We start from the raw sequence: 16,142 nt of genomic DNA on the forward strand, positions 1-16,142 counted from the left end.
TGGATATCTAGAAATGTTACATCCAGGTCCACAAGAATCAAGTATGATGATCGCAGTCCTCCAAAACATACACATACACCCCTCACACTTTCAGCCTGCATTCATACTAGCTAGACCAATAACATGAGCCCATAACACATATTAAAATAACAAAGCCCATTACCACTCAGGAGCCCATACCGCATATAAGGCCCATAAATAAACATATGAATGAGAAGTCCAATTAACATTTCAACATAGTGTCATCGTATGAAAGACAAATCAAGTTTATCAAACATGATTGTTGGTGCATATGTCTGTCGACTTCGTCTTGTATCGAGTCTTGTATTAGATTACAAAGATCAGGGCACGATATACGAGAAACGTGTGTTTGTGACCATTTCGCACGAAATGGAACAAGGCCATTTCGCACAAAATGGACATTGTCCATTTCGCACGAAATGGGTCTTGCCCATTTCGTACGGAATGGTGAGTCTATATATAGTGGTCCTGTCCAATTCATTTGTAACGATTTGATTCCGGAGCCGAACTGCTACCGAAGTGTCTACTCGCTGTAAATTGCAGTTATATCAATAAACAAGACAATTAAAATGTATATCAAGCTGTCTCGAAGTCGATACGTTAGTTTCCGCCTCTCGTATTGACAAGAACTTTTCTGAACGACTCGTTTTGGTTGTGCAAACGATCCTACAATTGGTATCAGAGCTCAGGAGGAGGAGTTCTTACCGAATTCAGCTAGATTTTTTCAAAATTCTGACTTCTACACCTTATTTTCAAAATTAAACAAGTTTTCACGGTTAAAATGGTTTGATTTTCTCACATTATAAGCGAAACACTGTTTTAATAAATCCTTGAAAGTATCAGACCTAAAATCAACCTAAAACTTGATCAATTTGACAAAATTCCGACTGAAAGTATGACATCAGCATCATTTCGCATGGAATAAATCTTTCATTTCGCACGAATTGAGTTTTTGTGGTCCATTTCTCTTGAAAGTGTGTCATTTCGTTCGAAATTCATCCATTTCGCACGAAATCAGTCATTTCACTTGAAACATCATTTCATTTCGCACGAAGTGGGTACAAGGGGTCATTTCGTTTGAAAGTTGAGCATTTCGTACGAAATCATCCATTTCGTACCAGAGTGTCCATTTCGTTAGAATTTGCATAAGGATCCATTTCGTTTGTCTATTTCGTGTGAAGGGTTCATTACGTTTAAAAGGGCCATTTCTGTGAAAGTCTTCAGTTTATTTGAATTTGAGTTCATTTCGTTTGAAAGAAATTTTGTGAAATTTTTGTACCCGAATCATGGAAGAAGAGTTTTACAACGCGTTTGCTACTGCCCCGAGTACTCCTGTTACCATTGCTCAAGTGTGAACATGGAAAATGAAACAGGAACTTTGCAAAAACCCCCGAAGCTAATGGGCATTGAAGAATATTATGGATGGAAAGACCGGTTCGAAAATCGGGTTCAAGCAAATCATTTGAGGTCTTGGGAATGTATTGAAAAGAAGTATGTTAAACCTCGTACAGATGTGGGTGTTATCAAAACTATTTCTGAGTTGTCGGACAAAGAACGAGACATGTACAAAGCAGAAAAGATGATGATTAGTCTGTTACAGCAAGCTGTGAAAGAAGACATCTTCATATTACTTCAACACGATAATACTTCACGTTCAATTTGGGAAGCACTTCGAGTTAAGTTTGAGGGAAGTACAGATATGATCAGAAGTAAGAAATCATTGTTAAAGAAAGAATTTGACTTGTTTACGAGTTTGCCAGGTGAAACTACAAAGAAGCTGATTGAAAGATATTGTCATTTGGTGAGATCAATGTCACTTTTGGATATAACCAAAGATCGAGAAGAATGGGTTGACAAATTAGCTGATGCTTTACCTCAGAAAGAATGGGGTACATATCTGATGATCTTAAAGAACACTAGAGAATATGATAAATTGACAATTTCTCAGTTCATTGAAAAGCTTGAAGGACAAGATCTTGAACAACAGAAGATTGCTAGAATGAACAATCCAAGTGGTCAACAAGACATCAAAATGTATTACAAAGGGAATGTTCAGAATGTTGAAGCAAGTCCGAAGGTCCAAACTGCTTTCAGTGCAGAAAATTCATCTGGATTAGTTAATCAAAGTCCTATCAGCAACAGTGGATTTTCTTCCTACCCGAGTGTTAGTCCGAATGTTTCAACCTCAAGTCATCAGTTCCAAAGCTCAAACAGCAGTAATGCTCATGTGTTACACTGCAACATCGTGTTGCTTCTTCAGAATGGTCAAAATTTCTCTGAAGAAGTCGCTAAAGGTCATATGGCATTACTAGCTACAGTGTTAGAATCATATGAGGGTTTGGTTGCAGGAAGGATCGGAAATCCTATGTTGACAAAAGAGGATTACGATCAGATTGATGCTGAGGAAATGGAGCTTATGGATATTAAGTGGTGTTTAGAAAGTGTATTGAGAAGAGCTGAGAAATTTAAGATGATTACAGGAAGAGATGACTTCCGTGATGCTAATGTTTCTACTTTAGGTTTTGATAAATCTAAAGTTACTTGTTTTCGATGTAGGGAAAAAGGACATTTCACGAGGGAATGTACCAATCGAGAAGCTAGTGGAGCTCAGAATCCGTTCGGGAATAATGATTATTATCGGAAAGCTATATATTAACAAGTTGCTCAACAACCGTATCAACAACAAGAACCACAAACTGCACATGCTAAGAAGGCGATCGAAGAGTCAACAAAGAGAGCTTATTATGGTATAATAGATCAAGATGATGAGAAAGTGGCAGAAGGTTTTAGTTGGGACAAATACATTCCACCTGATTCAAAGTTAGGAGCATTCATTGCACAAATAGTTCAAGAACCAGATTTGATGAAAGAATGGATGAAGGTGTTTGACAATAATGAGAAAAATAAAGATGGAGAGTCTGCCTTTTCAGAAGAAGATTCAGAACAGACACAAGTGTTTGATCAATCATCAACTGATAGCAGTGATGATGAAGAGAAATACAAATAAACATTGGAAAAACTCAATTATCTCCTGAAAGTTTTATTTTGCAGATAGATTGGAGAAACTAAAGGAGAAGCGAGCAGCGAAAGAACATAAAAAGGTAAAATGCAGGAATGTTACTCAGGAAAAGAAGTCTAAACAGAATGAAGGAGTTAAAGTTGCTGAAAAGATGGTTGAAGCTGAGAAGGTGGTTGAAGTGGAGAAGGTAGTTGAAGTTGAAAAGATAGTTGAAGTTGAGAAGATTATCGAAGTTGAAAAAACTATTGAGATCACAAAACCTTGTCTAAAATGTTTGGAACCATGCAAACATTGTGAAGAGAAAGATGAGAAGTATAGTGAGCTTGACAAGATGAAAGAATAATTATTGTTCGATGTTAATTACGTAAAAGAGTCGTATGATGTGTTGAACAGAACGGTGAATAGTTTGCAAAAGACAATTTCAGAAAGAGAAGATGCCTTAACCATGATGAATGCAGTGATGATGTCTAAGCAAAAGGCTATCAATCACTATACTGAGGAGTGTGCAAAGTTGAAGCAAGAGTTGGAGACAGAAAAGATAGAAAATGAAAGAATTAGACGATTATTGCAAAGTTATTCTAGTTCTGATTATTTGATTGATAGAATTTATCCAACTGTTGCAGGTTTTGAAGCATTTCAAGATGAGAAGCCAAAAGAGAAGGATACTGGTAAGAAACAGAGTGTCAGTTACAAAAAGTGTCCACCTCCGATCTGGGAAGGTTATTCTCCCAGAAAACCAAATGAGGAGCAAGTAAAAAAGGCAATCAATATAAAATTGAAGTCTGAAACAACTGATGAGTTACCAGAAAATATTGATGTCACGTTCACATCGTCTGACAATGATCATGAGTCTGAGTTAATAAAAAAGGTGGTCGATCAGGTGTTGGATAAAGATGAGGAGTCAGAGTCAAAGTCCAAATCAGAGAGTTCGAGTTCGTCGGTCAACAGTCCAAAGTCATCGGTCAAATGGGTTTACAATAAAGAATTTATGTTATCAAAATCTAATTTGAATGACGAACCAATCAAAGTGGCATATACTTTGACTGATTCTGACAAATTATATTCTGATGATGAATTTCCAATAAGAAGTGTTCAAATTGAAAAGATTAAAAAGGTTTTCAAATTAACAGAAATTAATATTTCTGAAATAAAAGATGTAAATCTTGCTGAAAAACCTAAGCCTTACACTTCAAGAGTTCAACAAAGATTAAACAAGAAAAAGGGTTACAGTTCTGGTTCAGGTTATCGAAAGAAACCAAACCATAATGGTAATTTCAAAAAGAAGGGATTAGGTTTTATTTCACCCGAAAATCATAAAAATGAGAAAATTTCTAAAAGAAAAACAGTATTTGTTTCAGGGTCAAGTTCTGAGGAAGAAGCAAATAGCTTATTCTAGAAGCAATCAAACAAACCGTTCTTTGCAGAAAAACAAAAACATGAGAAGAATGGAGTTCATCAGAGAAAAGAAACAAGAACCTGTTACCAATGTCAAGAAGTTGGTCACATCGCCTAGAATTGTCCAATGGCTACCAACACAAAACAGGAAGTTGTTTCTAAACTCAAAGAAAAGATTGTTGATAAAACCGAACCACCAACTGAAAAATTCAAAGTGTTTAAAACTCAACATATGAAGTTGGTGAATGTTCAAAAAGGTTTTACAAAAGAAGGGTGAATCTTAATAACCAAACATGGGTTGTTAAGAAATCTGATGTGAAATTTGGCGGTGAATTTGACTCGTCAAAGTCAGAGGAGCCACAAGTTAATGTAAAAAGGGAAAATTCAGTACCGCCAATGGATGATGTAAATTTTCCACCATTGCGGGCTGAGAATTTAAAATCAAAGGTTGGCAAAGCGGAAATTTCGAATCAATTCTATTCTGAAAAAAAGAATTTGATGTCGAAAAGGCGTTTAATGGAAATGTGAAACATATCTTTGGTAAGATGGTAGATGGAAGGGCAAAAGGGGTAAAAGATTTTTATGAATCAAAGAGAAATGTTCAAACCCCAAGTGAAACTGAGAAGGTCACACCCAAAGCTGGTAAGGCCTGGGTGTATGTATTCTTTACTTAAAATCCTGACTTGCCAGAGCTCCCATGTTGGTAATCGTGGAGCAGGAATCGACATCATTCTTGAAAATGTTTGTTTGTAAAACATACAAGTGTATGTTCCTACAATTGGTTAATCAAGGTCATTAAGTTGAACGTGATTTAACTTTCATACAAATGGATAAAAGAAAAAAAGGGGGTTTCATTCATTGTAAAGAGAAAAGAAACAAAGTGATGAACATATCCCCAACCCTACATGAGTTAAAATCAACAAAACTTATTTTCCGGAAATACCATTTTGATTAAAACAAACTTAAGTGTTTTGAAATCATAATGGGAAATTTGTTTGTTTGTTGTCAGGGGGAGTTCTGATTGTTTATGCCAAGTGAATGGCGAATTGAAGCAATTCGAATCAGTTTGTCAGTTTATTTGTACAGTTTGTTTTCAAATTTTCCTTGAAAAATAAAAAATTGAGTATACTTTTTATTTTAGGGGGAGTAAAAATTTTTAGAAATTTCGAAAATTTGAAAAATCCAAAAACATGATAAAATCAGAAAAAGTCAAAAACATTGAAAAATTCAAAACGAGTTTTGTTGTAAAAAGAGGAAATGATAGTACATTAGTGGACTATCACATCACGCTAAAGAATTGTAAAAGTCAAATGTGATAAACGATCTCATTGAGGATGTGCCAGTAGGTTTTTATACATTCAGTAGATTATTTTCGAGATATAAACCTAAATATCAATACTTACTTATTTCGTGAGGAACATCTCTTAGATATATGGGTAACCCCCGAAATCTTGTTTGAAGGGCTTTCTATTTCTGACATACTAGGTCTTTGTGCGTGATGATATCTGGGGTATTATAACAGGACTTCTGATTTTGCGGGAGCAATAGCCTAGTCCTCGTATAATACTTTACAATGGTTTAATCTTAAAGCCAACCCTCAGCATAAAAAATGATGAAACATTGAAAAATGCGATTCATGTGCTGTTGAAGAAAAGATCCCCAACGGGACACACCAAAAGACGAGCCATCATCTCTTTGTCTGAACGGAAGTTCTAACCTGAGCTCTCATGGTCTCGCATTTACCTATTTATAGATATCATTAGTGCACATTCACCTGTAAGACTGAATATAGGAGTCTGGATACGAGAGTATATTCTGAGGTGGGACACGCGAATAAGTTTAAGTGCTTAAAACACTAAGTTCGTATCTCGAAACAGTTGAACTTTGTGTGAAAATTTAAGTGGATCAGTATACTGACAATCTACGTGAATCGTTTAGAACTTAAAATGTTTAAAGCTTAACGGTGTTAGTGATTTGTCTCTTAAACTGATATGATCCTCTTACACAAACTCACAAATTTCTTTACTGCATTTCTTTAAAAACAAAAATTCAAAAAGATTTTCGGAGTGTTTTAGCATAAAATTTTGAAAAATTCAAAAAGATTTTCGACAATTGATGATGAAAAGCTGATTTTCAAAGTTCCAAGTGCTAATCATGATGAACAGGTTTGGAAGAGTTTGTTTGAAAAAGAAAAATGATATGCCTACAAGTGGTGATCAAAGATTGTAAATGACAAATCATGTCTTGAGTTTGTTTCTACATGTGATAAGTAGAGAATAAATTTGTCAAATTTTAAATTTGTGAAATTTGTTGTGAGGTAAAGATTTGTGCAGGTCCCCGTGTCTAAATCTGAGCAGAGTATGAGCCAGGTCACGATTCTAGAACCTGTGAAAGTCAGACTACGATCCCATCATAACTTAAGGGGGAGTTTGTTAGAAAAAGGGAGTATGTAGATGCATGGAGCCAGCTTCTAATCTTGGAACCATGTCCATGCAAGCTGCTAATGCTGAAGAACTTAAGGAATCAAGAGATCTGATCAAGAGAATGTGAAGAGTCAGATTGAGATTCTGAGTAAGAGAAAGAAGAAATTGAAAATTAGATCAACATCCAAGGAGGAGTTTAGCTGAGAGAGAGAAGAAGAGAGAGATTGAGGATGATTATACTGTCAGATACTTCAGAAAGCACGAGAAGACTGATAAAGATTGAAGACGTTGAAGACTCGACACTGAAGACTTCGTCAACATCCAAGGGGGAGTCTGTTGGTGCATATGTCTGTCGACTTCGTCTTGTATCGAGTCTTGTATTAGATTAGAAAGACCAGGGCACGAAATATGAGAAACGTGTGTTTGTGACCATTTCGCACGAAATGGGTCTTGCCCATTTCGTACGGAATGGTGAGTCTATATATAGTGGTCCTGTCCAATTCATTTGTAACGATTTGATCCCGGAGCCGAACTGCTGCCGAAGTGTCTACTCGCTGTAAATTGCTGTTATATCAATAAACAAGACAATTAAAATGTATATCAAGCTGTCTCGAAGTCGATACATTAGTTTCCGCCTCTCGTATTGACAAGAACTCCTCTGAACGAATCGTTTTGGTCGTGCAAACGATCCTACAATGATATATGCATATGCTAGTTCAAGATGGCTAACTAGCTTGTCTGATCCTCATTTCCAGCCGGTCTATCATATATATACACAGTATCGAATCTTGATGACTGTTTTTAAAAAAATTTTAGAGGGTCGGACTCAATACATATAAAATTTTTAAAATATCTGGTAAATTTTACACTACTGAGTGAAAACAAGGGTCAGAGTCACCTTTGTTCCCAACTAAGATTCACCACTGTATATACACATTTTGTCATTGATTTTCTCATTATATGCCCGTACTCGGTGAATCCGTCGATCACTATTTGATAAGTAGTATTTTCTAAAACAACTTGATGTTTTTTGTTGGAACCTGTGACGTAAGAGTCAAAATCAGTCATACATGTTATGCTAAAGAGGCGTGGGAATCTATGTCCGTTTTGCACATAGTCACACGGTTTCGACGTCTTCTACAACAAGTGGTTGATTATGCTCGTATGGGTATTTTGACCTATGCGTGTCCAAAAATGGTTTCCAACAACTAATGTGCTCAAAGTGTTAGTACACGGCAACCAGTAATGCACATCACTGGCATAAGTTCATCTTTAGCCCGGAAAATGATCCTTTTATTGAAAAGTTTCTAGGGTAAACTAGTGGGAAAGACCAACACGAATTGAAACAAGATACAGGTATAATCATGTTTTAAGTTGTTATATCTAACTCTTCTTAGAAATGGGTCGTGTTCAGGTTGAGAAGTTTAACCATTTTAATTAAATTGGTCGACTTGCTAACGTGTTTAATTAAACATGTTGACTCACGAGCCCATTTCACATATCTTTTACCATCCATGAACCCGATTAACGTGTTTACAACTTGATTACTAATCAACTTAATTTGATATAGTGTAATCTTAATCAACTCATTAACACATGACATATTAAAACTGAGTAAATTTATCGTCAAAACAAGTCAACAAAAAGAACTTAGTACCATCTAATATGACTTTATGTAACATTGAACAACTCATTAACACATGACATGACTCATTAAAGTCCATTCACAGTGAATTAGTAGATTTATCATCAAACACAAGTCATTAGCATTAGCATCTGATTGATTTGTTATCACCTAATGTGACTCGGCGTGGCCAAAACCAACTAACACATACAAAGCCCGTTAATGATGATTTATTATCATGTATGTGACTTGGTGTGACCAAATGTATTTTTTAATTATTTATATATATAACTACTATATAACTCTATTATACACATTATGAGTATACAATTATTTTTCTTCGCATATCTCAAAAACTCTGCATTAAAGATCTAGGGTGGAGATATGATAGGAAGTTTATTTCGCTAGGAAGCATAGGAAGCAATCATGATCGTCCAATTGCACAATCTACGGTCTAGATTAAAATCAAATTAAAAACTGTCATTTAAACACGCTCTCCGGGCTTTCAAGGGTATTATCGTCAAATTCCAAAATAACCGTCGTTGAATATACACAGAAACGCTTCGAAAAAAAGTTCATTACGTTTTACACTTCCATTAACGATCACACACATACAAAACTTTGAGAAAATCATACCCCATTGATGTTCATGGCGTCGTTGAGAGATAATTTGAAGGTTTACCTTCGAGTTACTGAAAAGAAATCCGTCTCTCAAAACCCTAAATCATCAAAGAAGCTAAAAACATCATAAGTTGAAGAGAACATAGATCAACAAGTAAATATTAGCCGAAAATCAACAATGAAACAACAAAGTAGTAGAAAACGCAAAGAGATTTCAGACAATGGTAATTTTATGTATTTTTGCTTTTTAACTGAATTCAAGTTACGTTTTATGAAGTGCAATAGACCTAATATATCATATCCCTTCCCAAAAATTGTTAATGAGTGATATCTTATCCCTATCCTATCATTGAATTGCTTAATTAGGTTTGTTATTAGAGACTGCATTGCGTTTTATGTTAAAACTATGACCTAGGGTGCTAATGCTTTTTATGGGATTTATATATTGTGAACTAATGCGTTTTATCTTAATAAATTTGCAGAAACAAATAGATTATTATTATGATAATTGTAATCGAATTTTAAAACATTGCCTTTTATCTTATCTTTGAATTTGTTGAGATACATATGTTGTTAACTATTGCGTTTTATCAGAATACTGTATCAAATGCTTTTTTTTTCTTGACTAATGCGTTTTATATTAAAATATCATAAAAAACAAAATGAGATAATGTAATGTTAATTTGCTGTGTTAAATTTAATATGATGTAAAGTATTGCGTTTTATCTTAAAACTATGAATTACTGCTTTTTATCTTTATAGTGTTAGCTAATGCTTTTTATCTTAAATTTGTTAATTGACATTGTTTCATTATTCTGTTTAAAGTTAAAAAAACAAGAGGAAAAACAAAAAAGGAGAAGAAAGAAAGTGGTGATAGAATCTTCAGAAGATACAGATTCTGTTTCAAAGGATGAAAATACTAGTCGAGCTATAGTTCTGCATACTTCTGAACAACAACAAGTAAATTCAGGTAACATAAAACGCATAAAACAAATTTCATGAAAAAAATATATGTTTCTAAAACACTTCAATGTATCAGATGATGATTTTGTTGACCCACCACCAAGAGTGAAACAGACAAAATATCAAAAGAAGGAAAAGGCAGAATCAAAACCAAAGAGATCATTGAGGAAAGATAAAACAGAAGAACAACCAGAACAACAACCATGTTATGATTACGACGAAAAAAAAATCAACATAAGATGTGCAGTCAATAATCTAAAAGATTATATTGAAAATATGTCAAAAGAGCAAAAGAAAGTTGTTAGAGAAATAGGGTTTGGCACCATACTATCATTGAAGCTGCATTCAGTTCCATGCAAATTCGGATATTGGCTGGTAAAAAACTTTGATGCTGAAAATGATGAGAAAAATACTGGAGATGAAAAGATTAAGATCACAGCTGAATTGATCCAAAAGGTATTTCAAATACCAAATAGAAAAACAGAGATTGAGGAAAAATTGAGACCAAAAGAAACTGATCTTATAATTAAATTCTGACGCGGTCAATTCAGCAAAGATATTTTGAAGAGAATGTATGCTGCCAACTTGATTAAATATTTAAAATCAAGAAATGAGCTTGGAAGACTGTTCAAACTAAACTTCTTGGTTATATTTTTTACGGTCATGGCAGAGGCAATGCAAAGTAGTAACGTTAATCAAAGATTCTTGCCATCAATGAAAAGTGACAAAAAAACCCAGGATTTTAATTGGTGTGAATATACTCTGAATGTTTTAAGGCGTACAAGAAGACAATGGCCTGGAAATGACAAGCTCTTCAATGGACCTATTGCATTGTTAGCGGTATGAAATCTGATCTTTCATTATTGCTACATATTTGCTGAATGCTTGTTTAGGCTGTTTGTTTATATTCTTTGTTTAAAATATGTTTGATTAAAACGCAATGTATATAAAGTTACAAAATGCAATGACTTGTTTATATTATTTGTTTGTTTGTTTAAAACACAACATTTATAAAGGTACAATACGCAATAACTTGTTTATATGCTTTTTTCCAAACTATGCTTTATTAAAACGCAATTTGTGTAAAACGCAATGTATTTAAAGTTACAAAAAATTAGTTGTGTAAGTTGTTTACAATGATTTATATTATAAAACGCAACAAAATTAGTATTGAGTATTTTTTTAAAACGTAATGATTCATACAGATTCTATATGCTTACAAAAAACAAGGATTTGACGATGCTGAAAACACTGAAGAGTTCTCTCTAGATAAAATTGATTCTACAACATTACAAGAATTTGAAGTTGAATTGGAAATTGTTGCGCTAAATGAGGGGAGAGGTCTTGTAATGGATAAAAAGAAAAAAGAGAAAAATGTCAGAAAGAATAAACAAAAAAAGAAAGATGAGGAGGATGAATTTTATGTTTATCCATCTGAATCCGAGAATGAAAATGAAGAAATTTTTCAAGATTAATCTGAAGAAAAAGATGAAGACGATGCTGAAGAACAACCAAACATCAATATCAACTCAGAAGAGATAGAAGATGGAAACACCTTACTTAAAGCTGCAACAGACTGGATTGAACAAGAGGATCAAGAGGATGTTCAAAACAGCCAACTTAAAACTAATGAAACTGAGAAAACACAAACAGAAAGTGGAGGATCATGGGGGCAATTCTTCATAAAACCATCAAAAGGAAATAAAGATAAATTGTGGGTAGATAGTCAATGCCGATTGCGTAATTTCATGCCATCACAAATTCAAAGTGAAGGTCTTTCTGACATTCATTCAACAAAAAGTGGCGATGAAAATATGAAGAACATTGAAGGTAAAAAATCAAATGAAGAATATGTTGTGACTGCCTTGGATTATCATTTTAAAGGATTTGAAGAAGTTTTCGAAAGCATCCAATCACGCATAGATGAGATCATTGAAGAATATCCAAATAGTGAAATTGTTCACAACAAAGTAAACGAATGGGCGTCATTGATTGAAAAATTCAACGATCAAGCTAAAAAGCACAAGAAAGTTAGTATTGATTCAACTCTGATCGAAACACCATCAAGATTTCTAAATTTGAGCCAAAATGAAGACACTGAAAATCAAAACATTTCAACTCCATTGATAGTAAAATGCAATGATGATGCTACAAAACGCAATGAAGATAACACAACTGTAGTCCAGTCCTCCAATCCAGAAAAAATCATTGAGAATGAACCTACATCGAGTCTGCAAACACACATTGAAAACCCTTCATTGGTACAATCATCATTTAGCGAAGAAACTCCATCATTAATGTTGGAGATAATCAAAAAGACAGATGAAGAAGAAAAAAAATCAAATAAAAAAAATTCAAAATGATGAGGTACCATCCTTTGATTTGAAAATTTCTCAGTTTTCTTCAAATGTGGATGAAAATGAAATGGAAGTTGATACTACTCGCCAGACTGCACAAACCGAAATTCAAACGGAATCTGAAAATAAAACAATCGAAAAAGAAGTTCAAATTACTGGAATACAAACAATGTTTGATAGAATTGAAGAACAGAAAACTGAAAAGGAAAATTAGTGATCTAATTCAAAACACATCATTCCTCAACCCACAAGAAGATCCGTATAAAACACCTGCAAAATCAGTTCAACAAGAACAACCAACAAGTGATATCAACAAAACAGAACAAATAATCACAAAGATGGTACGACTAGATCGACAGAAAAATGTACCAGAAGTATTTTGTTCACCATACTATCAAAGAAATGTAGCAATGAAGGAAGCAAGAACGGCATACGAAAACAACATATCGGGATATGCTTTCCATGCAGAAGGAGAAATAACGTAAAAAATCATTTATATACACTAACACAACAAAAATCAAATATTATAATTTAATTATTTATTTTTGCAGGGAGTGTATTTCTGTCGAGATATGGTGCAGAAACAATGAGGCCAGGATTGGAAATCGCCAGAGAAGTAATCAATTGTTGGGCATATATTTTGAATGAATAAGAAAAAAGAAGATCAAAAGACAACAAAACTCCAAGATTTTTCTGTACTATTTGAATGCTGGTAAGATCTATAAAATGCAATTTGTCTGTTTTATAGAAATAATATATGTTTAATGAAGTTTTTTAAAGTTTGATTGAATAAACTTATATAAAACGCAATTGCCAGTTTTATTTCTTTCATAAAACGCAATGTATACTTTGTTTGAATGAAGTTTTATAAAACGCAACTGTATGTTTTATTACCTTCATAAAACGCAATTAATATGTTAATTTGTTTAATGTTATGCAGGCTTTAACATCGAGTGAAAAGGAAGAAACTGAAAAGGAAGAAAAAATGATAGAAGCGTTCACAAAGAACATTGAAAAAATTCTTCAAGGTGCAAAGCTAAAAAGCATAAAAAATTTTAAAATTATCCTTGTCCCGATTCTCCATTCAGAGCATTTCTTTGTGATCTCATTCAATCTTGAAGAGAAACAAATATTCATCATTGACAACAGTGCGAAAGCGGTCACAAATATAGAAAAATATGGTGATGTGCCTGAAAATACAGTAAGTTTTCCAACTTATGCTTTTAAAACACAAATATAATGTCACACCCCCAAAATACCACCCATGGAAACCCCGTTAGGCGTGTGACAAACCAATAACGAGCCACTAACCACGTTGAACTCATAACAAGATTTCAAATAAAAAGCTTTCGTTCATTTCAAATAAGTGTTTACAAAATCATAATTTATAACTCGTTATGTTCAGCGGAAGCATAATATAAAGTTTAACCCAAATCCAAGTGTACGTAATCAACTAGTCTCGTTTCAAGATTCCAGGTATCTCGACTCATGACCACTCCAGCATCCCAGACAGCAAGTGCCACATCCACACATATCAATAACCTGCGAGCATGCACACACGTGTATCAGACAACGCTGGTGAGTTCATAGTTTTACGAAACGTTGGTTACCAAGTGTTTAGTTAATCCATTGAATTTAATTCCGAAAGTAATGTTGATAATATCTCGATACTGAACAAGACGGCTCCTGATGTATGTTTTGCCCTTTCCCCAGTGCTCTTATCAAAGCACTGGGCCCGACTGGGTAATTAGTTCACAACCGTCCTCCCCGGTACGGCGTGAGGGTGCCAAACCTAAGTAGCGCTGCCAACTAATACCCCGCTACCACCCACGATAGCAAAAGATGGGACTTAAGAGATAGAGAATGAGAATATTATCCAACATCACAGTTTTACCCAAAAGACTTATCCCTCCCCAGGATACCCACTGACTGTCCCAACCACCGGGACGCATGCTCAAGAGATGAACTCACCTTTGGTTTGCTTGGTAAGATTAGTTACTTGTTCAAGCTAGTCTACCAACCCTATCATGGTCACCTTTCACCATTAGTTTTATAATTAATTTTCGGCACATAGTTCTTCACACATATATGTAAGTAACATGCAAAATACATGTATTCATATTCAACACCCTATACATGCAATCTAGCTTTTCAGTACGTTGCATGGTGACACATTACATGTTCAACATGACAATCAGAAGAGCCCAACAAGTGTGCGATCCCTTATGTTCTCGGCCCCACCTTGTGGTGTGCGGCCCATATATATAACGCGTTTAAGCAGTGTGTGTGTAGGTTCCGAGTGTGCGCCCTTAATGGGTCCGATTCGAACAAGCGTGCGGCCCAATTAAACGATGTAGTCGAGTCGGTTTAAGGGCCCATCACGTGTTTGTGTGCGACTCCGGAGAAAGTGTGAGACCCACACCGTGCGTTCGATAGTTATCACACGAATTTGCCCAAATGAGTGTGCGATTACTTGTTTGCACGGTGTCGGTTACACGGTACCGTAATGCATGGCAATTACCCTTACCACCCTCCCATTTACCCGATCAGCCAACATATTCCATGGATCAAGTTTATCAATCATTGCCATAATCATTCTAACCATTGTCCAGTTAAATCTAACAGATAATCATCATCGAGTGATATTACAATCAGGAGCTAATACTTGTTATGAATTATTGTTGATTCACACACAAACAAATCCTTCATAATATCATGATAAATTGTCTATCCTACAATCACATAACCGTTTCCGTGTATGAATATATTATGCTAGCATCATCGAATCACGGCAACGAGGTTAGATTCATGATGACCATTATGGTATATTAATCACGTAACTTTCATCGGTATTAATCACGTATCATACATCGGTATTAATCACGTATCATACATCGGTATCAATCACGTATCATACATCGGTATCAATCACATAGCATTCCTAATAACATCCGATCATCACTCAACATCCAAATTATCATAACAGTTTATGTCTATTGACCCTAGGTTGTTGCGCATATCTACTCCAACAAGTTCTATCATTACTAACAGCATGTGCATAATAAAAACAAATCAATAATGATGGAATACATATACTAAATCAATAATCACACTTACCACAAGATACAGGAAATTAAGGATGTAACAGGGTCGATGAAAGGGAGAGCTTCAATGTGAAGAAAAACTTGTCGCCTCAAGTAGAAGAAATTAGGGTTTGATGTCTACTGTGTGTGTTATGAGAATACCGGATTCGTGTTGGTATGTGCGTGCAAGCAATGTTCCTAAACCAAATTGGGCTCAGTTTGAGTTTGATCCAACAAGTGGGCCGAGATAAGGAGAGCCCATTGGCCCAGGGGGTGTGTGCGTGACTCCAAATATATGCAAACACATGAAGGGATTAATTGGACCCCACAACTTTTGCAGCCAATATATATACACGCATACATTGTAGTGGCACCATATGTGGTATATTAATTGAGAACATCATTAACCATCATTATGTGCACATGGTATGCTACTGATACTAGTATTGAAACATGTATATTTCCATACTGATTACATTGCACATGGCCGCCACAATTGCTAATCATATGATTAATTATCACAATGATTACCACACTTTCCATATATCTTCAAATATAATGAACCGACCAAAAGCTACTGACCACTTCTAGAACTCATATGATTACCACACTTTCCTTTTATTAATTATCACAATC

At 34.9% G+C, this 16,142-nt stretch overlaps 1 protein-coding gene and 1 long non-coding RNA gene across 2 annotated transcripts in view; one reads left to right on the top strand and one right to left on the bottom strand.

The window, feature by feature from the left end:
- LOC110933381 overlaps positions 1 to 13,663 on the top strand; it is a 57,476-nt gene extending 43,813 nt beyond the window's left edge. Inside the window, exons 11-15 of the mRNA XM_035989305.1 lie at positions 9,929 to 10,073; positions 10,143 to 10,522; positions 11,272 to 11,407; positions 11,549 to 12,327; positions 13,364 to 13,663. Coding sequence (XP_035845198.1) covers positions 9,929 to 10,073; positions 10,143 to 10,522; positions 11,272 to 11,407; positions 11,549 to 12,327; positions 13,364 to 13,663 — 1,740 coding nt within the window. The remainder of the gene's footprint in view (positions 1 to 9,928; positions 10,074 to 10,142; positions 10,523 to 11,271; positions 11,408 to 11,548; positions 12,328 to 13,363) is intronic.
- An 89-nt stretch (positions 13,664 to 13,752) lies between these two features.
- LOC110934645 lies at positions 13,753 to 14,466 on the bottom strand. The gene is made up of 2 exons (XR_002588519.1): positions 14,395 to 14,466; positions 13,753 to 13,965 (listed from the first exon to the last, which is right to left on the bottom strand). It is a non-coding gene; the product is annotated as an uncharacterized LOC110934645 (long non-coding RNA).
- Between the last annotated feature and the right edge of the window lie 1,676 nt (positions 14,467 to 16,142).

This window comes from Helianthus annuus, chromosome 4, assembly GCF_002127325.2.
Source record: "Helianthus annuus cultivar XRQ/B chromosome 4, HanXRQr2.0-SUNRISE, whole genome shotgun sequence".
In the NCBI taxonomy this organism is placed as follows: domain Eukaryota; kingdom Viridiplantae; phylum Streptophyta; class Magnoliopsida; order Asterales; family Asteraceae; genus Helianthus; species Helianthus annuus.